General features: G+C 47.1%; 1 protein-coding gene across 1 annotated transcript in view; it reads right to left on the reverse strand.

The window, feature by feature from the left end:
- Positions 1-26700, reverse strand: part of LOC143211246 (dynein axonemal heavy chain 5-like) — a 181294-nt gene that overhangs the window by 11217 nt on the left and 143377 nt on the right. The window contains exons 3-6 of the mRNA XM_076428730.1: positions 21970-22209; positions 7025-7179; positions 2836-3059; positions 784-1061 (exon numbers count right to left, since the gene is read on the reverse strand). Of these exons, the coding sequence (XP_076284845.1) occupies positions 784-1061; positions 2836-3059; positions 7025-7179; positions 21970-22209 (897 nt within the window). The remainder of the gene's footprint in view (positions 1-783; positions 1062-2835; positions 3060-7024; positions 7180-21969; positions 22210-26700) is intronic.

A 26700-nucleotide genomic window follows, 5' to 3' on the forward strand; every position in this document is an offset into this window, starting at 1 on the left:
GGCAATAACTATTGGCACCTCGGATATCTTCGAAACTATAAATTTCACAGAAATATTTGCTGAAATAAAATTGCACAGTACGAAGGGGACCATCCGGTGGCGATAATAGCTTTTTTGCAGGTGGAGGTACATTGGACATTTCAAGGTCACCTTGATTTTTTAAAATGGAGACACCTCCTTTCTGTATTGTGAATCGATAGACTAACGAATTCTGAGTAAAACTGTATTGACCTCCAGATGTCCTAAATCTAATAGTTAATGAGATATTATCGAAATAATTTTCTTTCTTCTTTGGATATTATCTCGTTAACTATTAGGTTTAGGACATATGAAGGTCAACACTTTTATACTCAGACTTTGATACTTTATCGATTTATGGTATAAAAAAAAGGATATTCCATTTTAAAAAATGAAGGTGAATTTTAAAGGTCCATTTTAAAAAATGAAGAAACCTCTATATCTTCTGTACGCCTGCACTTGCAAGAATGCCATTTATACCATATTATGTAGTTTCTTAAACGCTACAACTTCTGTAGGTAACATTTTCTCGTATCGTTTGAAATAATCAAGATATTCAAGTGGACAGAGTTCGTGGGACACACTGTATGTAAACACTGTTTTAATTCATTAATACACCTGAAATGTTCGACAAAAGGAAAAATGTAATTTTCTAACAAAACAACACCTGTTGACTTGTTTTATATTACAAAATAATTTTGGCCAGCTATTTGGTCAAAATCGCCCACTGTGCGACGGGTAAATGGAAGGTAATAGTGGAGGAACCTGAAGTTTATTGACGAGTTGACTGAACTGCGCCCCTCTTCGCTTCCAATACTCGAGCTCTTGCTGCGGCCCAGAATTGTCATTCTCCCGTTTCACCTGTTTACTTTCTGCCATGAAATCCTTCAGCTTTTTGATCCAGCTTCCCACCCTCTCCTCTATAATATCCACAGCGTTCTCTTTTGTTACGAACGCTTTCGCCTCCTCGAAATTGTGCACTCCGCCCATCAATATTTCACCGTCCTCGAATATGCGCCCCTCGTGAGCCACCTGTTCGCAGACTGTAACAAATAAGGAAGTGTCTTCACAGATGGGCGGGGGGGGGGGGGTATATCACTCTTCCAAAGGAGGTTACCCAATTGTAACACGTCGATTTTAATGGAATTTTTGTATGATATACAGTGTTACGTCCCGGAGTCTGACTTTCGCGAAATTATCGTTACCGCGACCCATTCCCCTTACTGGACGCTCAAATGCGATACGATACAACCTTTTGTCCACGCGGCACGTTATGTCCGACGTCTGACTGGGAACCACAACTTTCGCGAACATGCGTATTCTACTTAACGCTTACAGTAGATTCGCCCAAAGCGGCGGACGAGAGCAGAGATAACTGAGACGGTGCGAATCTTCGCAGGGAAATATTTAGCGACTTATCGGACAGTTGAGTATGGCGATCGGTGAATACAGGCAGGCTTCGTTTATGCGAACTGCTTTCGTTGCTCGTTGACGGCTGCAGTCGAATCAGGCTGGATCGTCGTAGGGAGGACGATGATCCTCACTCGTCCTGGGAAGATCACGTCGTCGGTGATCCTCGGTTGACGGGAGATACCCCGCTGTTGTCCTCCGTCTCGCGTTCGTTGACGCGCACGAGCTTTCGTAATTGATAGCGACAAACGCGAATAGAAAAGGAGAGTAACTAAGCGAGACTCACTTATTAAATTAATAACTGGGAATATATTTGTAACGTATGAAATGGAATTATAATGAATTTGAAGCGCGTGATATAGCAGGACCCTCAAAAGGCGGATGAGAGCGAGGACTCGTCGGAGTCCGGACCGGGACATCCAGGAGGCGACGAGCTCGCTGGAGTCTTGAACGAACGTGTCAGACTGGCTGTCCGAATTGAACTGAATTAACTGAAGTCTTTTTAGGATCGTGAGGTCGAATACATAGGTGTCTTATCTTCTACGCGATGTCTCGTTAGACATAACGCTACGGATGTTATGAGAAGCGCGATTAATGATTACGGTGAATGCTACGTGATACTGCTACGGGGAATACATTAAGATATGATTATTATACAAGGGTTAAGATAAGAATGGGTGTATGGTATGAGGTGAGAATCGGATCTGATGAACGGAGCGAAGTATGACTACTTATAACTAATGAATATTCTTAATAATTACGGTTATAATATCCTACTCTTATTAACTATGCTTATAACCTATGGCAACACGTCAGCAGACGTGACAACAGTGAACCACGAAAGTATTTGAACGACGAAAATTCTAATACATGTCAAATATTTTTTTGGTTTCTATGTCATACAAACATTCTCTATTAAAATTTCAAATCGGCGTGTTACAATTGGGCAACCTTCCTTGAGAGACAAAAGTCGGATATATTTCTTTCTTTTGTTAAAGATGACGAACAGATGTTCGAGATCATCTCTGGCAGGAATCGTCCTAGATAAATCCACATAGCTTAGTTTAGGGCCCAAATACAATATAATCAATATTTTTGGAGATATTCGTCTGTAACGCTTTATAATTTCCACCCTGTGTAATTGCAAAAGTTCTATTTTCAAAGATTTCAAGGCCTTTTCTGAAAATAACGTGCAGTTTTTGTGGAATCACCCCTTTGAAGGAAGTATGATTTGAAGAAATCACCGATAACATTTCCTGTTTATTACTACATTACTCTGTTATTGTTATTATTATATTATTATTATATATATTATATTATTATATATTATTATTATTAAATACACATGAAATTGGGATAACCACGCGGGATAAATGGAGCAAAATATTTTGAAAATAGGACGGTCACCTTTCAGAGCACTGCAGAAAGATCTTAGGCCAGGTAGCAGGAGACTCTTAATCATCGAACAGTCGTCTTCTCCTTCGGAGCCAGAGTGTGCAAGTGCGTCCATGAAGACGTGTTCAACCACTCGTTGTATCGCCGTTACTATTCCCACTTTCTTCGTGTCTATCACGCCGGAGTAAAGATCTTTTTGGAAACCTTCCTCGGGTAATTGTTTCGAGACGCTGACCCTAGAAAGAAATTCGATCTCTAACCAAAGTACAGTAAAGTCGCCATTTAAGCGCGACGGAGGTGACCGTTTCAATTCAGCATTTGCCTACAGTGTAAAGAGCAGTGTAAAGAGCAGTGTAAACATGCCGCGTAATCCAATACCGGGTCGGGTACGTCGGTGTAAACCACTACTGCTAATCCAATTACAAGATTTCTTTATTTTTCATTACTTTTTTATGGGGCTTTCATCAACTTATTTGGGTAAATATTACGTTTAGGGGAGGCACCTCAGATTACCTTGACATATACTGTCAAGGTCACCTCTCTGACCTTGATAGTTTTCAAAATATAGCAGTTATTTTGGTAATTATGTAGAAAGAGGTACTCCTCTCCGATTTCGATGAAATTTAAATATGTTACAAATTTCGACATTTTGAACAATTTTTTCCTTTTCACATAAGTGGGCGTCTCTTTCAGTTTCCGAGATAATTGCAAGAAACTATTGCTAATACCGCAGGAGGCTTACGGAACACGGAAAATTCAATTCGGTACAGTAATTCTTTGATCGGAGTCCCAACACCCGTGTTTTGAACGGACTTGGGTAGTATAGTATATAAACCACTAAATAACGTTGAGATTATATCGTGTTTGGTATCATTTTAATCAGAGGAACGCCAGGAATAAGCTAGTAAAAGTCCCATAAACCGATCAATAAAATTAAGAAGTTTGAGAACTCGATTCACTCAAGTCAATGTGTGGTGTTCATCAATGGAGATCAATCATCGCCGCTCTACGGCGCACAGTGGGTAAAATCGACGTTCTAGCTGTTCACGGGCTAAAAACTCAAAGTCCTCATATCGATTTTTAACGAATGCACAATGTTTCTTAAATGTCTATTACATTCGAAAACGATAATATTAATTAAAGCTATTAAAAACTCTCGTTACAATAAACGTTCAAAGATCAAACTTTTCCAGATACGATTTATCACCGAAAAAATTCCTTTTCTTCATAATGATGTCCTGAAAAACCTACTGAAGATTAAGCGACCAATTTTTTTTTATATGAAGAATGTATATCTATGTTGAGAACGCACCAGAAACTAAACGTCATTGTTCATAATTTATTATGAAAAAAAATATTTAATCAACTAAGGAAAATCGTCGAAGTTTTTCACCTTTGACAAGGGATAAAGTTGTCATTCCCGGGGATTCCCATGGTCTGACAAAGTGGAACAGTTTCGGCAAGATCTCCTCTAAAAGATCGTGCAAAATTTATACCCGGGATGACCCGGGGAACCGTAGTTATGATAGTTTAAAGCGTCGCGTGACACGCGCACAGTGGTGAGTTCGATCGAAATCGTGGCCAAATTATTCATTATTCACATGAGTTTTCAGACATTTCCGGTGGTGTGACAAAAAAATGTTTCCTACAAAAAGTAATCAAGTACACAGTCTTTTACAAATATCAATACAAAAAATTTCCAAAAAAATTTTTTTTCAATAAAAAATTGTGGTCACCTTCATTATTTATTTATAACTATATATTTTTTATTCAATAATGTTATAGCTGACGACAAGACGAATCCAACGACCTATTTAATGTGGTCTTTATGTATTGAAATAATGGTGAAATAGGCGTGAACACCCAGTTTTCAAATATTATTCATTATTCACACGAGTTTTCAGACATTTCGGGTGGTGTGACAAAAAAATGTTTCCTACGAAAAGTAATCAGTACACAGTCTTTTACAAATATCAATACAAAAAATTTCCAAAAAAGTTTTTTTTCAATAAAAAATTGTGGTCACCTTCATTATTTATTTATAACTATATATTTTTTATTCAATAATGTTATAGTTGACGGCAAGACGAATCCAACGACCTATTTAATGTGGTCTTTATGTATTGAAATAATGGTGAAATAGGCGTGAACAGCTAGAACGTCGATTTTACCCACTGTGCGGAAAAGTGACTTACCTCGCTTCAAAAAGGAATAACTTTCGATAGGAATGAGGTAGAGCGATGAATTTTTTTCTAACTTAAAGCTGAAACTTTGCAGAATATGGGAAAAATAGGGAGATTACGGTACGAACGGTTTTTAACCTTGAGAAAGTTCGTTAAACTTTCACAATTTCCAGAAAATGTGGTTTCTGCGTTACCACGGGCAGAAAAAATTTTTTTTAATTTTTGATATATATCATTTCCCGTAGATTTTTTCACGCTGATTTCAAATCTGGTCCTCCTTTTTGAAGCGAGGTAAGTCACTTTTCCCCACTGTGCGGCGCGGCGCAGCGTTGGCCGGCAGTTGAGTGAGTATGCACTGGACTCCGATAGTACAGGCGACCCAGGACTCCGATGGAAGAATTACTGTACTAGCAATAGTTTTTTTCAGTTATGCCGGAAACTAAGTTCGAGCGACGGGTAGATGTATAGAGAGAAAGGTTTTTCAGAATGTTGTTCTTGACAACATATGTCAAGCTCAGGGTCATCCGAGGTGCTTCCCCTAATCGTAATATTTACCACTTTGTGGCATTTTTCTGATTAAAATGACACTAAACACGTTATCGTTTCAATTGTATTTAGTGGTTTAATTGATGGTATCGAGTAACTTCAGGATATAGAAGAGGATAGCGACTGAAAAAGAAAGAGGACCAGCGACCGCGGCGGGCGGCAAAAATTAAAAACTTATTGTATTGTTTAAAATACCAATGCGATGCTAACTTTTTTTATTTTCAATTGTCTTCTTATATGTATATGATCAATTATAAATTATGCTTTACATTTTACATGTACAGTAAATATGGGCCAAATTGTATCTTGTTTTTGTGGAAGATTATCAGGTGGATAACGACACTTTTTCTTAATAATACTGCTTTAATAAAAAGAACAATGATGCGTGTGGTTATGCGAACGATAGCACGTACAGAAGTAGGGTTATGAAGGCTGATGATACATTGATGCGATAGTAGATAGCGCAAGGTGTGCGATCTTAAGGCGAATTTCCAACAGTTTTGGTGTCATTATAATCAGAAAAATGTCGCAAATATATTTTTTGTTGGGCCTTCGGCCGCGCGGTCCGTGGTTCCTTTCTACGTTCGGCGCGGTCGAGGCGGCCACAAAACTTGTATGCGGTGCCGATCTATGTCACTGCACAGATCCGAGAATCGTCTTAGATTAGTACTTTACTGTACTGATCGTCCATCAGGAGATGGCAGTGATTTCAACAGTGAAGCGCAGGGGGATCTGCTAAACCCCACTCTTGACGCTGCAGACTTGACGCTCAGCTAGAATTGCCACAGATCATGTGAATTGACTCGAATTGAGGGTGAAAAATTACCTTCTCTCTGCCAGTACCGAATTTTTCATGTGACATTATAACACATGCATGACGAATAGCGTCATAGAAGTTCTCCTTCCCGGGCAGAATGGGAGATAAGTCTTAGCGACACCAAAGTTGCCAGGGCCGGCCTTCTCTATAAAGGAGCCTGGGTGCAAGAAACCATATGGGGCCCTAAATTTTTTATAAAGTAAACAAAATTACAATCACGACCATATATTACTAATGCATGTTTATTTAATGCGTGATTTTGTTTTTGCTAATACATTAATTACTTCAGAAAAGTTACATCATTTTAGTTCTTGATCATGTTGGAGTCCTTTCAACCGCCGCACCCCCCAGATGGTCGGCCCTGAGAGTTGCCAGATTAAAACTTGTTTCCCCACTCTACGTTCCCCCTTCTACGACGCTATTACCCACGCTTCCGTCGTGGTCCGATCACGTGACGCGTTTTATTTCTGTCGTGCATATGTCTGGTATTGGCAGAGAGAGGGTACCTTATTCCCCTAAATTCGGGTTTCCTCCCCTCATCTGGCGACTCTGCGTGTGACTTGTGGCTTGCCCTTTCCGTATTCCTTCCAAGAGACTTCTTTTCAACTCCCAATACTGCGAGCAACCATTGTAACGTAATGATATTACAAATTACCTAAACATGTAGATACATATTCCAGTGCAAGAGACTTGCCATCCATCTGTCAAAAAAAGTTTTTTCTTCGCTGGTTCTTTTATTTCTTTCGTTTCTTTGGTCTTCGGAGCTGGAGCATTTGGACCTGATCTGGCGCTTGATGTTTTTGCTTGGGTCTGAGAATCCAAATTGCAATTTTAATATTCTGTTCTTGTTGGAAGAGGCATTGGATACATCAGGCATGGCCAGAATTACGATACGCGGAGGCATTCTCAAGGAATACCCGTGGAATACCCCCACTTCTCCCGCCCACGCGTCTCGCTCCCCATGGCGGCCATAATGCTCGCAGCAACTATGGCCGCCAAGGGGAGCGAGATGCGCGGCCGGGAGAAGTAGGGGTATTCCTTGAGAATGCCTCCGCGCGTGCTAGTTCTGGGCAGTGTCGCCAGAAAGTGCCGAAACCAGCACTTGACGGGGTATATCATCTCACCGTGATTCCCCTCATCTGGCGACACTGGTTCTGGCCATGCCTGCTGAGTCCGCCCCGCTCTTCCCACTAACACTGACGCGTACCGCTAACTTAGTTTGCTCCACGTGGTACGCGTTAGTGTTTGTGGGAAGAGTGGGGCGCACTCAGCAGACAAGCTGGGCGAGGAGCGGAAGGGTAAGGGGCCTGGCGAGAGTAGAATATGGTAACCCTGCCTGGGATCTGTCCAATCTACGGCACGGGCACCGTGGTCTACGGTCTTAGTGGGGGACGTTGGAGTGTGCGCGTGGTGCTGGAATGGAATAGTGGAAGGAGAAAAGTAGGAGAGTAATTGAGGTCAGATTCGGCCTCAACTGGCGACACTGCCTGGGATACATATAGGGCAGTGATGAGCAACCCGCAGGCCCGTGGGCCGCATCTGGCCCGCTAGCAAACTGCCTGCGGCCCGCCGGAATCCGGCGCGGCGCAATGCCGCGCGACGCAACAAAGTATTTAATATTGCATTCGTTACCGGTTGCGGCCCGCGCGTAGTCTCATGTTTCCACTTTTGGCCCACAATATGCCGCGGGTTGCTCACCACTGATATAGGGTATTCCACCTAACATGAGCACCTCAAATATATTTGATGATAAGAACAAATGTCAGATTTTTCTGATTTTCCCCTATTTTTTAATAGGAGGAATTCTCCTATAAATTGTTGCCTTTTCCCGATTGAGAAGATGCAAGAAATCCAAGTTTCGATCCTGGAGAATGTCTGCTGGTGCGTACCACGTAGATTCCCACAAGCCGGCCCTCTTCGTCCCCTCCATCCGACCTAACTACTAATCAACGAATTAATTATCGGCATTACCTTTAGGGTTTATTGATACACTCTCGGAGGAAATCAGAAGCTTTGGGGAAGAGGTACCGAAGAACGTAGCCTACTCTATGTATGGAGGGAACCACGTGGTTGGGACCTCAATAAATTCACTGCATTTGTAGTTCAACGAGAACCATTATACTTGTAGGAACAAGATTTTGTAGAATTAAATATCTGTCCTTTATTTAGAATAACACGACAGAAACAACAAGGATAGAGACAGTACAATTATAATACAAAACGTATCCGCATTCGCAGATTTCCAATCGGAAGCCGTAAATCGTAATCGTTAACCGTGTGTCGTAGCCGTAAGTCGTGATCGTGTCCGTATATCGTATCGTGGTTCGTATCGTTGCGTTTTCGGACAAAAGACGTTCCGCGTCCTCTGCGGCCTGGCTTTATCGTCGTACACACAGGTGCGTCTCGGCACACCTACATGTGTTTTTTCGTGACCTAGCCAGGGTACGCGCGATGACACTGGCTTAGGTTTATTTGACAGTTCATTGCCCCGGTCCTCGACTGTTTACAGTGGCTAACGTGTGTCGTTTGATGTTTTTCGTACGAGGGCAACGACTCGGTCGGTTGATGGCCTTGCCGATGTAATCATTCCCACACTCGGCCGTCCTGCATCGATATCTGCCCTCAGATATCTTCTTCCTTTTCGCTCTCATCCCCTTCACTCTCGTCGTCTACATCGATCCATCGTTTCATGTGGTCTGCTGAAGTTGAAGTTTGACGAGGTCCTTCATGCTCCCCGATCTTCGTCACCAGGTATCGGTCATTCCGTAGAACGCGCGTCACCTCGTACGGACCCAGAAACTTTCCGGCCAGCTTCAAACCTGGTCCAGCCTGTGTACGTTGCACAGAGACCAAGTCCCCCTCGTGGTACACGGTGGCTTTCTTCCGTCGCCGGTCGTATTGTTTTTGGTTCTCCTGTTGGATGCGTTGTAGCCTTTCCTTGGCTTGCTGACGTATTTCGTCTCGGTCCGCCTGAAACATTTCCGCCAGCTCGGACTCGATAATTTCACGAACCTGGGGGTCGTCCTTCAAATGCATCCGCGTTCCGAAGAGTAGTGTAAATGGAGACACCCCAGTGCTCCGGTGGAGTGTGGCGTTGAGCAGCATTTGGGCCTTCTTAAGGTGTTTATACCATTCGGCGGCATTCGGTGCGGATATTTTTGTTAGCAACGGGATCAGCGTTCGGTTTACTCGTTCCACCTGCCCGTTGCCTCGTGGTACGCCGGTGGTGACGAGAGAATGTCCGATTCCCTCCTCGTTACAATAATCCCTAAAGGCGTGGGACGTAAAGGCCGTGCCTCTATCGGAGACTATCCTTCGCGGATTCCCGAAGATCTCCGCCTGCTTACGCAAACGGTCCGTAACCTCGACCGCGTTCGTCGTTTTCGTGGCGTAGAGCCATACAAATTTTGTGAACGCGTCCACCACGACGAAAATGTGTCGATATTGTTTTCGCGTGGAAGGGAGAGGGCCGAGATGGTCGACGTGGTACGTTTCAAGCGGCCGATCCCCTTTCTCGATCGCGTGTAAGAACCCTTCCTGTCGCCCTTTCTTTCGTTCCGCGAGGATGCAGTCGACGCAATTACTGATTATTCTGTCGACCTTTGCTCGCATGGCAGGGAACCAGTAATCGCGTTTCAGCAGAGCCTCGGTTTTTACGGCCGAAAAATGCCCGTTTTCGTGTGCTTTTCGTGTGACCTGCGTTTGCATTCCTCGCGGCACGACGATACGCAGGTCACCGTCTACTTCCCGCATTAGCAGCCCTCGTCGTAGCGCGTATCCGTCGACCCCTCGCTCCTCAATGCCCGTTACAATTTTTCGTAAGGCGTCGTCGCGTTCCTGTGCCTTGCGAATTCGTGCCGTGACACCTTCCTCGCTCTCGATTGCGAGGCACGTTGACGCAGGGTTGCGGCTGAGTGCGTCGACGTGTTGCATCGTGGTCCCCGGACGATGTTCGATCGAGTATTGGAACTCCTCGAGCAGCAGTGCCCAACGTACGACCCGAACGCAGAGGTCTCTTTTTCGCATGGTCAGCGTGAATGCCCTACAGTCCGTGACGACTTTGAATGGTATACCGAGCAAATAAACCCTGAACTTCCGGAGGGACCTTATTATCGCCAAAACTTCTAACTCGTAACTCGGATACCGTTGTTCCGCCGCCGTCGTCATGCCGCTCGCGTAATATACAGGGTGGAACGCACCGTCCTCGCTATCGCGTTGCAACAGTATCGCCCCGTATCCAAGCATCGACGCATCGGTGTGTAATTCCGTTTCTCGCTCGCGCTGATAAAGCTGTAATACCGGTCCTCTGGTCAGAGCTTCCTTGAGAAGTGCGAATGCGTTTCGTTCTTCCGATTCAAATTGGAAGGGCACGTCTGCCTTCAAAAGACGTGTCAGTGGTCGTGCTATCGTAGAATAGTTCGCGATGAACTTTCGGAAGTAACCGGACAGCCCGAGGAAGCTCTGTACCTGCCTAACCGTGGTCGGAGTCGGAAAACGGGCTACCGCTTTGGTTTTATTTTCCGAGGGGCGTATAGTACCTCCCTCGACTATGTGCCCGAGATATTCTACGCGTGTCTTAAGAAACTCGCATTTAGACCAATTTATTCGTAGCCCGCATTCTGCCGCGCGTTTGAGAACCGCTATTAACCGTCGTGTGCCGTTCTCGTGATCCGTCGCGGGTATGACTAAATCGTCTATATACGTTAGTACCGTTTTTTCCGCAATTAGATCTCTGAACGCGACGTTTACAAATCGCTGAAAGACTGCTGGCGAATTGCAGAGACCAAACGGGACCTTCAGAAACTCATAGTGTCCGTCGGGTACGATAAAAGCCGTATATTTTCGGCTTTCCTGCTCGACCGGTACATGAAAAAACGCGTTCCGCAAATCTATCGTGCTGTAGACCAAGGCACCCTGCAGCAAATCGAGCTGATCCTCGATTAGTGGGAGGGGATACCGGTCTCGTACTATCTTCGTGTTCAGTTGCCGATAATCTACGCATAGGCGGGTGGAATTGTCCTTCTTCTTCACGAGGACGACTGGACTCGCGTATTCCGAAAGAGAGGGTTGCGCGACGCCGTCGCGTATCCACTCACTAATTTGCCGATTAACTTCGTCTCTTTCGGAAGGTGAGAGCCTTCTTGGCCGCTGATAAACCGGTTCGTTATCTTTTACAATGATTCTCATCGTAACTCCGACCTCGCGAATCGCGTCTGGCTTGTAATTCCGTACAGTCGTTTCGATTTCGTCGCGTAATTTCGCGTTATCGACATGGGAAACGTTAATCGTGTCGTGGGGAGGTTCGTGTCGTACATGTAGGATTTCGGGGATGCTATCTTGTGTTTGTGACTGTGTCGTCAATGTCATCACACCATTTTTCACCGTCCACTCCGCGGTGTCGATGAAGTCGAAACCGAGTAGCACCCCGTACTCTAGGACGGTATTCCCCACGACGCGTAGCGTAGCCTCACGTATTTCCCCGTCGATAACGATTTCGGCCCTGAATTTTCCCAGCGTGATACAGCGTTCCGCGCCTATCCCGCGTAGGTGCAGTTCTTCGCGTGTTAACGGTGGTGCTCCGACATCGCGGTATACATCCTCGCGAATCAATGACACGTCACTGCCCGTGTCGAGCACGGCGACCGCGGCGCATCCGTTGACACGAATATCTTTGCGGTATTTACTCTCGGTAGATACCGCGACAGCGAGGACGTCTTTCGCGGGCGATTTCTTAGGGCATTCGCGCGAGATATGACCGTATTCGTTACAATTAAAGCACTTACGACCTCGATTCTGGGCGGGGCAGCTCGCTGTGAGGTGTCCTCGATCGCCGCAGTTAGTGCATCGCCTCGGCGCGGTGTTTGCTGCGTTTGTGGGCCTCGGTGTCGACGTGGACGCTGAGGTTGCTCCCCTGGGCGTCGCGTTTGTAGCCGTCGTCCGAATCGCGATTTTTCCGAACGCCTCCAGAAGATCCGTCCTCGTTTGGAACCGTTGTAGGCGGGCCTGGTCTTGGAGGACAGGATTGGGTATCCCGTCTATGATGCAATCTATCAATTCTTCTTCCTCTATGGAGATGCGATTGGCCAGGATCACCTTCTGATGAAGGTAATCAGCGAAAGATTCCCCTCGCTGCCACGTCCTCTCCTCGAATTGACGTCTCGCCTTCAGACGGTTGGGCCTTAGGTAGAACATAGACCCTATCTGCTCCAGCAGCGTCTCGATCGTCATCCCCGTGTGCTCCGGTCTGGAATGAAACCAATCCAAGGCCTTACCTCGGAGCCTGGAGACGATCAAGATGCGGCAAGCGTCATCTCGCAACCTATACGTGCTGCGTAGGAGCTGAAACTGCCTCGTCCACGTCTTGTAAGTGCCTTCCGAGCCGTCAAAGTGATTGAGCAGGTCCGCAATGGCCGTAATGCTCATGCGAAGGTGCTCCGTTGTCGTATTTGCTGCTTCCGATCTCACGGGTTGTTGTCCGTTACGATCCTGCGTTTGCCGCAAAAATTCCAGCTCGCGTTTAGCCAACTCAGCTTCTCTGATGGCCACCTCCTTCTCCTTTTCCATCAGCTCTAGCCGGAGCTTCAGGAATTCCATCTGGTCGGCAAGTTCAGACGCGTTGGGTGTCGGCGTTGGTTTGCGGTCTGCCGGGTTTGGCGGATCGTTATTGCCAAAAATCTCGTCTTCTCCGATGCCGTGTTCGAGCAGTCTTGCAACCAGCTCGTTCTTCGTGCCGCTCGTGGACAGGGTCCTTTTCCTCAAGACCTCCTTCAGGTGTGCCGTGGTGAGATTTTGCAGTGTTCGGTCATCCATCTCGTCTCGAATTGAAGAACACTCGCGATTCTATTTTCGATACTGACTCCCGATCTATTGTACTTTCCGACGCGTATTTTCCGGTCGCTGTTTATCCCGGACGAGCCCCCAATTGTAGGAACAAGATTTTGTAGAATTAAATATCTGTCCTTTATTTAGAATAACACGACAGAAACAACAAGGATAGAGACAGTACAATTATAATACAAAACGTATCCGCATTCGCAGATTTCCAATCGGAAGCCGTAAATCGTAATCGTTAACCGTGTGTCGTAGCCGTAAGTCGTGATCGTGTCCGTATATCGTATCGTGGTTCGTATCGTTGCGTTTTCGGACAAAAGACGTTCCGCGTCCTCTGCGGCCTGACTTTATCGTCGTACACACAGGTGCGTCTCGGCACACCTACATGTGTTTTTTCGTGACCTAGCCAGGGTACGCGCGATGACACTGGCTTAGGTTTATTTGACAGTTCATTGCCCCGGTCCTCGACTGTTTACAGTGGCTAACGTGTGTCGTTTGATGTTTTTCGTACGAGGGCAACGACTCGGTCGGTTGATGGCCTTGCCGATGTAATCATTCCCACATACTTTAGCTTTGTTCACAACGTAAGGTAACGTTCGTCGTACTGATACGACGGAGAATATATGTACAAAGAGGTACGCCTCGTAACTCAGTACAACTGGATGATGTTCAACCGGTCTGATCTTTCGAGATGACTTATTTGAACTGGCGAGGGACGCGTCGCGTAATAGTCGCTACGAGAGACCGCTGGGAGTAGGAGTGCCAACTCCTTATTAGTGATCTCCCTAGGCGCGACCTAGGAGAATGGCGACACTAGCGCCATACTCCCTACATATTGTTACGGGTCTACCGGCATACTAATGTTACGCGTCTGTCGGTATACCCGTTGTATAGAATTGTTGGAAGATTCAGGTTGGTTACAGCGTCGTTAGGAAAACGACGCTGGAACGAATGAGAGTCGAAAGACAAACACGAGAGAGAGCGGACGTTGAAGACGTCAAAGGCGATAAAAGCGATTTAGCCAGAGATAAGTTGCCTTCCTCCGAAAAGTAGCGTATTACGGTTATTCAAAGTGTGTTCATTTATTTAGCGAAATAGAGACTTCGTTACAATATGTACCGTGTGGGGATCGAGGATTCCCCCTCCCCTGTTTCGGTCGAGTGGGGGTTAGGCGACGCGGTGAGCGCGCCTAACCGTCCGCCATGATGGCTCTCTCTCGTTTGGACCATCGAGGCACGACGATCGTGGACGTCAAGCCGAGTATTTATTCAGTGTTCCTGACCATTAGAACCACGAGCTCTAAATCCTTCTGAACCTCCGCGTGTAGGCGCGGTGTGTCTTAATCATCAGAGGCCAAGTAACCTACGTTGGTGACCCCGACGTGATCGGGTTGCATCGTGGTTCGAATTTCGACATTGTCGAACGGCGGCCATTAATGGGCCCACGAGGATTCCAGCCTCGTGTGTAAGGAGCGTGGTTGCACTTCTGTGCGCCTTCATTCAGCAGTTCTTGCTTGGAAAAACACTCCGTGGGATTGTTCCTGCTGCAGCTGGTTCCTGGTTCCTGGTTCCCGCTCAAAATCTCTGTTGGAGAAATTTTTGCATCGTGGGATGCGTAAAGCCACCGACACCGGCGCCTTTTGTTGATCAGTGACGGAGAAGCAGTGCTGAGAGCGGCGACGAAGAAGCATCGTCACCGGTGCCTTTCTGCATTGCGTACGGCGCATCAAAGTGTCGGTTGTGAGAAGTTGTGCGAGCACGTTTGTCGTGCATGCCTGTGGTGTGAAACACGTGCGTTTTTCGGCGGACCGTTGGCTCGCGCTTGCGCGCGCGCGTTTTCTCGGTCGAAATCCGTCTTTGGACGCCATTTTGTAGGCTGTGCGTTCGCATATTCGCATATTCGTTTTTTTCTAATATGTCGATGATGTAATACCGCCATTTTGGGTTGGTACTCGCGCAGGTGTTTCAGCGCAACTGCGCAATGACCGAGACCATACCGTTTGCACGCGTTCTATATCAAGCGATTACGCGTGTTCATCGCCATTTGTATTAGATCTGTAGCGCATTTGTTCCATTCGGAAAAATTTAATTCGACGCGATGACGGTCGCAAATACCAGTACGGGTAGTAGCGCGGATGTAACAACCCGCGTGGACAGTTATCGGGTTCCGAAAATTCCGCCATTTTATCGCGCCGATCCGGTTCTGTCGTTCATGCAGGCCGAAGGGACAGTGCGTACGGCAAATATAACCTCTCAGTTTACTAAAGCTGATGCGGTTTTAGCGGTCATCGATTATGATGTGGCCGCAGCGGTGCGGGATTTGATTTTGATTACCCCGCGTCCGGCAGATATTTACGATCGAATCAAGCAGCGGATCATATCGACGTTCGGTCCGTCTCCTGAAGCGAATCTGCGAAAATTATTAAAGGGAGAGGTTCTTTCGGACGGCAAACCCTCTCTTGTTTTAAACCGTCTCCGAAATCTAAATGACGGCAAATGCGACGACGCGGTCATACGTAGTGTGTTCTTAGAACACCTCCCGGCGGGCCATCGGGCCATCCTCGCGTCGACAGGTTTAGATAACCTTGATATGTTAGCGAGCGTCGCGGATAAAATTGCAGAGTCGTCAGGTCCTTCTGGCCAATGCACAGCCGCGGTTGAACGTCGTGCGCCGTCGACAGAGTCTCTTGAGAGCGCGGTCAAGGGGTTGGCTGCTGAAATGGCCAAAATGCGTACGGACATTAATAGAGTATTGCGAAATCGCGACCGTTCAGCGGGCCCCAGAAGACGAGCGCGTTCTACATCAAGAGATAGGTCTCGCGATATGGCGAGTGGACCTAGATTGTGCTATGCATATAAGAAGTTCCCTGATAATCCCAAGTGGTGTAAGGAATGGTGCGACAAGTTTGCAACATTCAAGTCGGGAAACTAATTGATCCTTCCGTGGCTGAGACGGGCGCTGGAGGTTCTCGCGTGTCTTCCCGTCTCCATATTCGTGACCGTACCTCAGGAACGTCGTTCCTAATTGACACTGGTGCGGACATATCGCTGGTTCCGGCGAATCCAGCTATCGGGGTAAACCGACTGGGTTCAAACTTGTCGCAGCCAACGACACCACCATAGATACGTTTGGCGAATCGTTTCGCACCTTAGACTTAGGTTTGCGGCGTCCGATAAATTGGAATTTTTGTATAGCCGCGGTGCCACGCCCAATTATAGGGGCGGATTTATTGAAACACTATGGTCTGCTAGTCGACCTTAGGTCGAATCGATTGATCGATTCAAACACAAACGTGTTTGTGGTTACCACGCCGCATTCTGCAGCGAGCGGTTGTATAGGCTCGATTCTACCCTCTTCGCGGTTCGCGAAGATCATCGCGGAATTTCCCGATGTGTTCGGCGCGTCCTCGATAGCGCCAACAAAATCTGCAGACGTGTTTCATCATAACTAACCACTGGTCCTCCAGTGTCTGAGAGGCCTCGTCGCCTCAATCCTGAAAAATTAAAAGCCGCCAAGCACGAATTCAAAGCGCTTGTTGAGGCGGGTATTTGTCGTCCTTCTTCTAGCCCATGGGCGAGTCCCATCCATATGGTCTTAAAAAAGGATGGCACATGGAGAATATCGGGAGACTACAGCGGTTTAAATAATAGGACCATTCCGGATAAATATCCGACCCCCCACATATACGATTTTTCTGTTAATCTTCATGGGAAGACGATATTTTCGTCTCTCGATCTTTTAAAGGCCTACAACCAGGTCCCGATGGCCCCGGAAGATGTGGAAAAAACGGCTGTGACAACGCCCTTTGGGTTGTTTGAATTTCTCTTCATGACCTTCGGTCTGAAGAACGCTAACCAGTCGTTCCAGAGGTTCCTTAATAGGGTATTAGGTGACTTAGATTTCGTCTTCGTATATATCGACGACATCCTGGTGGCCTCAAGCTCGGAAGAAGAGTACGCTGAACACCTCAGTATAGTTTTTCAGCGGCTCAATGAGCACCATTTGCGTGTGAACCCGAGCAAGTGTGTTTTCGGGGTGTCCGAAATTGAATTCCTCGGGCACACCATCAATTCAAGCGGCATCAAACCGCTAGCTTCGAAAGTCGAAGCCATTAAAAATTTCCCAGAGCCTAAGCGGGTCGTTGACCTTCGCCGATTCCTCGGCATGGTAAATTTTTACCGTAGAAATATACCTCGTGCGGCGCATCTTCAAGCGCCCCTGAACGAATTTCTTCATGAATCTAAGAAGAATGACACGAGGGAAATTATATGGACAAGTCGTTCTCGCGAGGCATTTGCCAAAATCAAAGAAGCACTCTCAAAGGCGACTTTGTTAGTACATCCGCGTGTGGGTGCTGATCTTAGGGTCGTAAGTGTCGTAACTGATGCTTCCGACTTCGCCATGGGTGCTGTTCTCGAGCAGAGGAGCTCCAAATCACATTGGGAGCCTCTGGCGTATTTTTCGCGGAAGTTTTCCCCAGCGCAAATGTGATACAGCGCTTATGATAGGGAGTTGACGGCCGTTTTTGAGGCAGTCAAACATTTCAGAGACTCTGTAAAAGGTCGACCGTTTTCGGTTCTCACCGACCATAAACCGCTCATGTACGCGTTCCTACAGCGTCCTGAAAAGGCTTCACCTCGTCAAGCGAGACAGTTATCATACATCGCCCAGTTTACGACGAGCATTTTGTATATTCCGGGTTCGGACAACGTCGTGGCCGATGCATTATCACAGGTAGATGCTCTTCGAATGCCACTCGAGGCTAGTCTCGAGGACATCTCCGAGGGGCAAGCAGCTGATGAGCAACTTAAACTCATCTGTGCTTCTTCAGATCACCCGCTCAAATTAAAGAAGCTGCTCTGGGGTCCTGAGCACATTCCCATTTATTGCGAGATTTCTGGGGAGGCGATCCGCCCATATATTCCTGGCAATCTACGCAGGGATGTGTTCAATCTATTTCATGATTTCGCTCATCCTGGAGCGAAAGCCTCTGATAGGCTTATCCAGCAACGCTATGTGTGGCCGGACATGCATAAGGACGTTGCTCGCTGGTGCAAGCTCTGTTTGAGCTGCCAACAATCGAAGGTGTCTAGGCACAATAAGCACCGTCCTGAACATTTCCTCCGAACGGCAGATTCGATCACGTCCATTTGGACATAGTTGGTCCCCTGCCAACTTCGGAAGGTTTTTCCTACCTCTTAACGATGGTAGATCGTTTTACCCGTTGGGTGGAAGCCGTACCTTGTCACGTTAACCTTTTTCCGACGAGCGGTTTGACTCGCGAAAGCCGGTTAACTTCGGGCCTTGCAGGCGCTGAGACCAGGTCGCGTGCAAGCCGAGTACACGCGGTCCGCCCGAGACAAACGAGACTCGAAGATTCGACGATTCGACGATTTCCTCACGAAAAACTAAAGGTTCGGGCGCCAGGCACCGCAAGGATGCCACACGAAACGCGGAACAAGGCTCGGGCTCGGAGAAGCCGAGATCGAGAGTCGAATCTTCGAGGTACACGGATCGAAAATGACGTCGCGACTAGGCAAGATGGTTCGAACACGGGATGACTAGGACAGCCCTCTCGGCAGGACGGATCTCACAGGGAATCGAATAATTCGAATACGATATTGTCTCGAGCTATTTATTTTAGCAGTCGACAAGTTACAAAAGCGGCGGCCACGTGGCCGCGACCCGAGAGCCCGCGCTCTTCATACAAGATTGCGAGAAGATGGTAGTTCGCAGCGCGGTTGTCTTACCGATTTCGCTCGAAACGATATCGCTGGAAATTATCGTCGTTCCGTTCACAACGAACTCATGAAACGCGAGGCGCAGATGACCGGCGAACTGCGAGACTGTCGCGACGACTTCCGTACGTGATTCGCACCGACGCGTACGCTATCGATTACGCGATCGAATGCCGACGGAAACAATACGTTGTTCGACGAGAGACACAGGATTCGAGAAACACGAAGATACCGAAAAGATTACTCTCACAAACGCGACTCCTCGTAGGACACTCTTTCGCTCGCAATTTACAGAGGAAAACTCTCACGAAATATTCACGGAAATCTCAAAGCATTCCGAGGGGAATGCGAGCGAATTATCGAGGACGGAACGGGAAGCGTTCGTCCTCTCGTGACGAAGGTCGAGCCGTCGCGCAACGAAAATACCGAATGGATCACTGAGGAGACGACTTACCGCTTCTCGTGGCGTTTTCGGTTCTTGGCTTAATGGGACGGCTCCCGATAGAGCTTGCTGTACGACTGGGCTCGGTTGGACGGAGTCCTAAGCGCACGAAACCCTCAACAGGACACTTTACCTTTCGCGGCGCAATTACTAATTGTTCGCTACACGATTTCTGAAAAGCGGCGTGTACGTCGGACGATAGCCAGCGCGACAGTGATCCATCGAATTTCGGCCTCCTAGCGGATCGAACTCGGCTCCCCCCACTCGTCCGCTTTTCCGAATTGCCTATGGCGTGTTTCCACGGCGCGAACTCTATGGCACAGGAGCGTACGCTCTTCGCGTCCTGGGGCCCCGGACAATCACGAAATTGGTCAAGGAGCTTATCGCTCGCTTGACCGGCGGACGGGCTTCCTCTTCTTGGCTGCGAGGGCACCGACCCCGGGGCAGCTCTCCCTTGATGGGGCGAGACGACGTCAGGGTTTTTCGTCGGTCCGTATCGCGCGAGATGTTCGAAAGCTGCTGTCCTGGCGGCGCCTCCGGTTTGTTTGCCGAGTGTCCTCGCACCAAGCTCTCATTCCTCAAAATCGGCCATTTGCTTTTCCGTCGGGCGCTTCCTGACTGCGGGATGCTATTCCGTTCCCGTGACAATTCGGAAGATCGGTGGTTCCTTCTGCGCGTTCCCTATACGGCCCTGAAACTTGCCGTTCTCGGCACGCGCGACAGATGTCATTAGGAGGTCCTCGATAATATCAGGATCTCTTAGAGGAGCGCTCTCGAATCCTGTCTCGGTAACGTGTCCCGCTAGAGGGCGGTCCGGTCCTTTATCGCTCTCGAACATACGCGAATTGACGGAGAAGGGACGTCGCAGAAGTTGCAACGTCACAACCTATGAGAGACTGTGAAGCTATGTCTGTAGCTCGGGCGTTTTTAGAAACGTGGATATCTTGTGTCGGTGCCCCCAAAGTCGTAACCACCGATCAGAGTGCTCAATTCGAGTCCCGGCTGTTCTCAGCACTCCTGCGCTGACTGGTTGTCACCGTGTGAGGACAACCGCCTACCATCCGTAGTCGAATGGTATGATTGAGCGTTGGCACCGCGTGCTTAAAGCGGCCATTATGTGCCACGCCCGCGAGGAGTGGACTCGTGTCCTCCCCATCGTGTTGATGGGATTGCGTTCTCACGTGCGTTCGGACATGGCGGCGTCGCCCCTGCTGAAATGTTGTTTGGAACGACGTTGCGTCTACCGGGCGTCTTTTTCCTTCCCGACAATAACATGCCCGACAAGAACGTGTTTTTAGAAGAGTTTAAAAAGTTTATGCGGAAAGGACGCCCGGTGCCTGTAATACATAATTGTAGGGCGCGCGCGTTCATGTTCAAAGAACTGCGAGATTGTACACATGTTTTTCTCCGCAATTCGGCGAAGAAATCGCTTGAGCGACCGTATACCGGTCCGCACAAAATCGTAAGGAGAATTACAGAACATTTGTACGAGATCGATGTAAGTGGTGATCAGCGCACGGTCACCACGGATCTCGTGAAACCGGCATTTTTGTTCCCGATCATCTGGGGGACGTGCCACCGGGTGCCCCTGGTCCTTCCGACCCTTCTGGCCGGAAGCGCGTTTCGATACGGACTTACGCGAGAAAAAGGGTCACTTTTGCACCGGCAACGCATGAGTAGGACGTATATTCGCGTATTGTATTAATCGCTGCCCTTGTGGGTGTTGTGTAACACGCGTTGCATCCCGGTGACGAAAATTGGAGTCAGATGAACGGCGGAGTATTCGCCCAGCTCTGGTGCAGAGCGCGTGCAAATTTTGCACTACGACGTTGTAAATATTGTACATACAATAATTTGTTAATAAAGTGTCGTTGCACTCGGGGGGGGGGGGAGTTTGTGGGGATCGAGGATTCCCCCTCCCCTGTTTCGGTCGAGTGGGGGTTAGGCGACGCGGTGAGCGCGCCTAGCCGTCCGCCATGATGGCTCTCTCTCGTTTGGACCGCCGAGGCACGACGATCGTGGACGTCAAGCCGAGTATTTATTCAGTGTTCCTGCCCATTAGAACCACGAGCTCTAAATCCTTCTGAACCTCCGCGTGTAGGCGCGGTGTGTCTTAATCATCAGAGGCCAAGTAACTTACAACCGCGTGCTTGTGCTGCCACCTTGCGGCTCCGCTCGGTAAGCGGTGCGCGTCGGTCACTACGCACAGCATGGCGACCCTAACCTGCTAAAAACACTGGAAATCGCTCAACTTTAAGTATTTATAACTTCTGAACCATTGGTCCTCCAGGATCGAAACTTGGATTTCTCACATCTTCTCGTCCAAACCTACTGGATAGCATAGGAAAACGGCATAATTTTATAGCAGAAAGGTAAAAATTTCTGGTTACGCAAGGAAAGGGTTACCCCAAGGTACAGTTTAGCCGTATTTTTTCAAATATATGTACGGTTACTTGAATAATTTCATTCAGTTCCACAACACAAAATCGTATAGAAATTGTTTTGTATAGCTAGTAAGCCTGTTTTGACCAGTGTGTAGCATCAGAGGAATTTCCCCTGTTAATTACGAAGATTGTATTAAATTATTACTATTTCTGGTAGCCGTAGTGTTTCGACTTCCTCCACCTCTTGATAATACCAGACGAGGGTTGACCTCATGTGCGGTAGGAACAGTTGATTGATTGCGTCGAGCATGTCTCCCTCGAAGACGTGATCCATAACTTCGTGACGCGACAGTTGCGTAGCGTCCATTAAAAGCTGGAAAGCGAATTCCAGCCGGGGATCCATCTCCCCTCGTCTCGCTTTTCTTTCGCATTCTTCGCGGCGTTTCTAAAAAGAAAAGTCACGACTAATCTACGAACCTTTGTGCAAAAGGATAATTTTTTAGCAATTGGCTAAGTATGGACCTGGCTATCGACAACAGTTTTTTACAGAACATAATTCTACATTTTTTACAAACGTTCCAATAGATTTAGCCTTGCACGTTTTACACATCCGATGGGATGAAATCAAAGAGCATACCACGATCAAAAGGGAGGAATTTATTCAAGCAGACTATAAGCCAACGTATTCGTTTGCAACGGTACTTATTATAAACAAATTTTTGACACAGCAGTGGGATCACCTATCTCCGAGGTCATCGTTAATCTGGTAATGGAGGAATTGGGAAACGTTTCCATATCGAAGCTACCGTTTGAATTAATTTTTTATAAAAGAAACGTTGATGACATCGTCACCTATTGTAAACCTGACCAAATTGAAATAATGTTAGACACATTTAGCAGTTTTCACAATAGAATTCAGTTCATTCATAAAGTTAAGACCAACTCAAGCCTTAGCTTAATTGACGTTAATATAATTAGAGCCGGTAATGAATTAAAAACAAATTGGTATTACGAGTCCAGTTGGTCTGGCAGATACGTAAAGGGTCTAGCCGGATAAGTATGGGCCAGCGGCCCCCGCTCCGATTTTCCTGATTTCTGTCTTAAAACGTCGCTTTATGTCTAAAAAAACATTATGTAAAATTTCAAATGTCTACCCCTACCGATAGGGGTGATATTGAGGTAAACTCCCCCGCACTTAAATGCAATTTTCTCTAAAACGAGAAAAGATATCGACATGGGATAAACGGAAAATAAAAGATATAGATACACTCTATATTTGAGATATTTTTCAGAATTTTTTGCTAATTATTTATAGTTGAAAATAATTAATTAATTTTTTGGGAATTTTTTTCACTATCTTCCCCTAGGTTGACACCTACCAAAAAATTCTAAAATATTGCTATGATTTTAACCTATTTTGTAAAAAAATTTCAAAAGTGTCTGTTTGGTGGAACAGTGTCAAAAAAAATAAAGTATGCTGGCGAACGCTCGGTTTGATCAGTAACGGCGCAGCGGCCGAGTCCCCTTGTGGTGGCTAGCGACGGGAGCGAGCGGGAAGTCGGCGCTTGTACGGGAAAGCTGATACATGTAAAAATGCGACTAAATCTTCTAATATATGATTACAGTTGGAAGTCTAAACAATTATATTGTAGGAAATAGCTTACATTGATGCAGAAAAATACGTGTAAAGCTAGTTTGTTGCAGTCAAGTAACAGAAAGAAGAAGCTTCTCACAAGTATGTTGTATGGTCACGGTGTTAGCCCCGTTTCACACTTGAGCGGACCGTCCGCGCTCCGCGCGCGGAGCAAGTTACCTGCAATGTTATGGGAGCTTTGACAGTACAGCGGACGGTCCGCGCGCGGAGCGAGCGTCCGCACGGCTCCTCCGCGCAGTGATGCCAAGGCTGTGGTACTGTGGTACTAAACCATACCCCCACCATAGCCTACTATTGCCCCTACGTATCCTTTCCAACACGCCCGCGCGCTACACTCACCAGCGTACCTCTATGGATACAGTAGAGGTACGCTGGTTAGTGTAGTGCGCGGGCGCGTTGGAAAACAACGTAGGGGCAATAGTAGGCTATGGTGGGGGTATGGTTTAGTACCACAGTACCACACAGTGATGCCAGAATCGCGCGTCGTGGGTTTTTTCCCCTCCGCTCGCTCAGCCGACTCGACCCCCCACTCTGACGCACCGTCGTCGCCACGCACCGTCGTCTACTCTGCCGAGATACTCTGATAGAGATACGTTCGTGTGTAGCGCGTGCGCAGTAGAAGCAACGTGGCGACGACAGTGCGTCATAGTGGGGGGTCGAGTCGGCTGAACGAGCGGAGGGGAAAAAACCCACGACCCATGATTCTGGCATCACTGGTACCACAGCCTTGGCATCAGTGCCTCCGCGTCCGCGCCACAGAGTTCCATGTAATGTAGGCTTTCACAGGCAAGCGATAATTCTGTGTCAAAATCAAAAAACTTTTGATAGAAATGAGATAGAGCGATGACTTTTTTTCAATTAAAGCTGAAACATTGCAGAATATGGGAAAATAGAGAGATTATGGTACGAACGTTTTTTAACCTTGAAAAAATTCGTCAAACTTGCACAATTTCAAGAAAATTGTGGTTTACCCAATACCACGCGCGGAAAATTTTTTTTTTGACACGTCCGACGTTTGTAACGTCCGAGGTCGGGCGTTAGAAGGAAAAATGGGAACGATTCGGATTCGCGCTTTCGATTTCTCGCTCGCGACTCGCGGTGACGTGGGAGAGTACCACGCAGATCCCGGTCCGAGTGAAATTTTATCGGTATTTTGATATTCGATCTCGAGAGAGGTTTTGATTCGGGATTTAGGGGGGCGCCCGAACGGCTGGACCAAGTCCGCCTAATTCGGGTTGGATCGTTGGCTCGGACGGCTGGACCAAGTCCGCCTAATTCGAGGGAGAAAAGGATAGCGGGTTCTTGTAGGTACGCGATTTTCACTTCACTCGCACTTCGTTCCTGTCGCACGCACACACGTCACTTTTTGAGTAGATTGTTGTAAAACCGTACGTGAATCGTAAGGAGAATTTGGTAAACGGAGGCGTTCTCTCAGATCACGGGTGTTAACTATAAATACTTTATAGCGTCCCGATTTGTTCATCAATGAGAACTGGTTTATGGAATTCGGAACGTTGTAAGCGTAGATTAGAAAAGCTACGCGAATATTGAATAGATATTCTGTGCTACGTTCGTGACTCTAGATTAAACAATCTCGACCGACTGACTGACGATTTTGAAGTGCTCGAAATAAATTAATGAATTTGTATCTGACTGACTAAGAGACTAAGAGACTAAGAGCCTAAGAGCCTAAGAGCGACTAAAAAGGGGGGCTTCTGCTCTCCGGTCCTGGCTTTTATAGGACTGTTGCCAGGTGGGTTTGTGGTGGGGAGATAATAGGAAGAATTTCGTGGTTGAGAGAGCAGGCAGTGGATCAGTGGGGGAAACAATAAGATCTTATGCCTGAGTGAGCAGGCCTTGAAATTGTTATTTCCAAAATCATTGAGGCTTGACGAGATCGCATTCCAAAGTGATGACGTCAGATGAAATCTTGTCAGACTTTAATATTAATTAATTATGCGTTTGTTTGTGACGCAAATATAAGGAGCGAGTCCGGTGACGGACGTTAGGACGTTACACGTCACCCCTCGGAGAAAAAAAGAGAATTCGTTCGCAAAGCAAACGAATTTGATTTTTTTTTTTGTTCGCTGAACGCGATAGACTCCCGCGAAGGGAGTGGAAAATACCAAGAAATTGCAAGGAGTAAGAACTAAAATGGCACTCACACACTGCTAACTGCAGTTGTGGAGAAAGAAAAGAAATGAAAATGTAGGCTCACATAGCGCAAACTGCAGCTATGGAGGATGAAATGAAAAGAAAAGAGAATGTAGGCTCACATAGCGCAAACTGCAGCTATGGAGGATGAAATGAAAAGAAAAGAGAATGTGGGCTCACATAGCGCAAACTGCAGCTATGGAGGGTGAAGTGAAAAGAAAAGAGAATGTGGGCTCACATAGCGCAAACTGCAGCTATGGAGGGTGAAGTGAAAAGAAAAGAAAATAGTTATATGAGAAGATTGGAGTTGGGACGGCCTAGTCGATGGTCACCACTTCTATTTCTGGCCGTGGTGGAGGCGACCCTGGACACACCGTACTTGTCCTTGGATTCCAGTAGTATTGATGACGTACTCGACTGTATGTTTTATTGACCCCTTTGTGTCCGGCGATGGCAGAGCAATGGTTTTCTCTGATGATGCGTTCTCGTTCGGTTTCTTCGGGGATTCTGACTGTTTGCGAGGTTATTGTTAATGTGATGTTGAATTCTGAGAGGTACGTGTTCAACAGTGCCAATATCAGGTTCCAGGGTTCTGTTCCGAGCGTGAGTTGTTTTGCGATGCAGATTGTTTGGAGATTCATTTCGCGTACGACGTCTTGTAGGGAGGCGATGCACTCTTCCAGGATGGATGGATCGGGTTGCATGAGAACTCTCTCTTGTAGCGCTAGGGCTATCAGCAATCTATTTCTGTTGTCGAATACTCTGGCTCTTCCGAGGGTCAATTGCGTCATTTGTGGCAAGATATTACCCTGGTCAAGGTTTTTTGCTCCTGCGTCGCAGGGTTCTCCTCTCGTTGTGACGAAGAATACATGGTTGTCGTGGATCAGGGTTAGGGGATCGTTGGACTCGATAATTCGGAAGCCGGATTCGTTATCGGGTGTTGTGGTGATCGGCGGTTCGTCTTCTTCTGATGAAATACTGGTTACCGAATCCGTGTCGGTATAAGTACTGCGTATATGTTCATCCGATATTTCTTCTTCTGGCAGTGAATCGTTTGCAGACGTCGATGCCTCGGTAGATGGAGATTGGGTTGGTGTATAATCGTCGTCATTTCCCACTCTTTCAGGT

This window comes from Lasioglossum baleicum, chromosome 8, assembly GCF_051020765.1.
Source record: "Lasioglossum baleicum chromosome 8, iyLasBale1, whole genome shotgun sequence".
Taxonomy (NCBI): Eukaryota; Metazoa; Arthropoda; class Insecta; order Hymenoptera; family Halictidae; genus Lasioglossum; species Lasioglossum baleicum.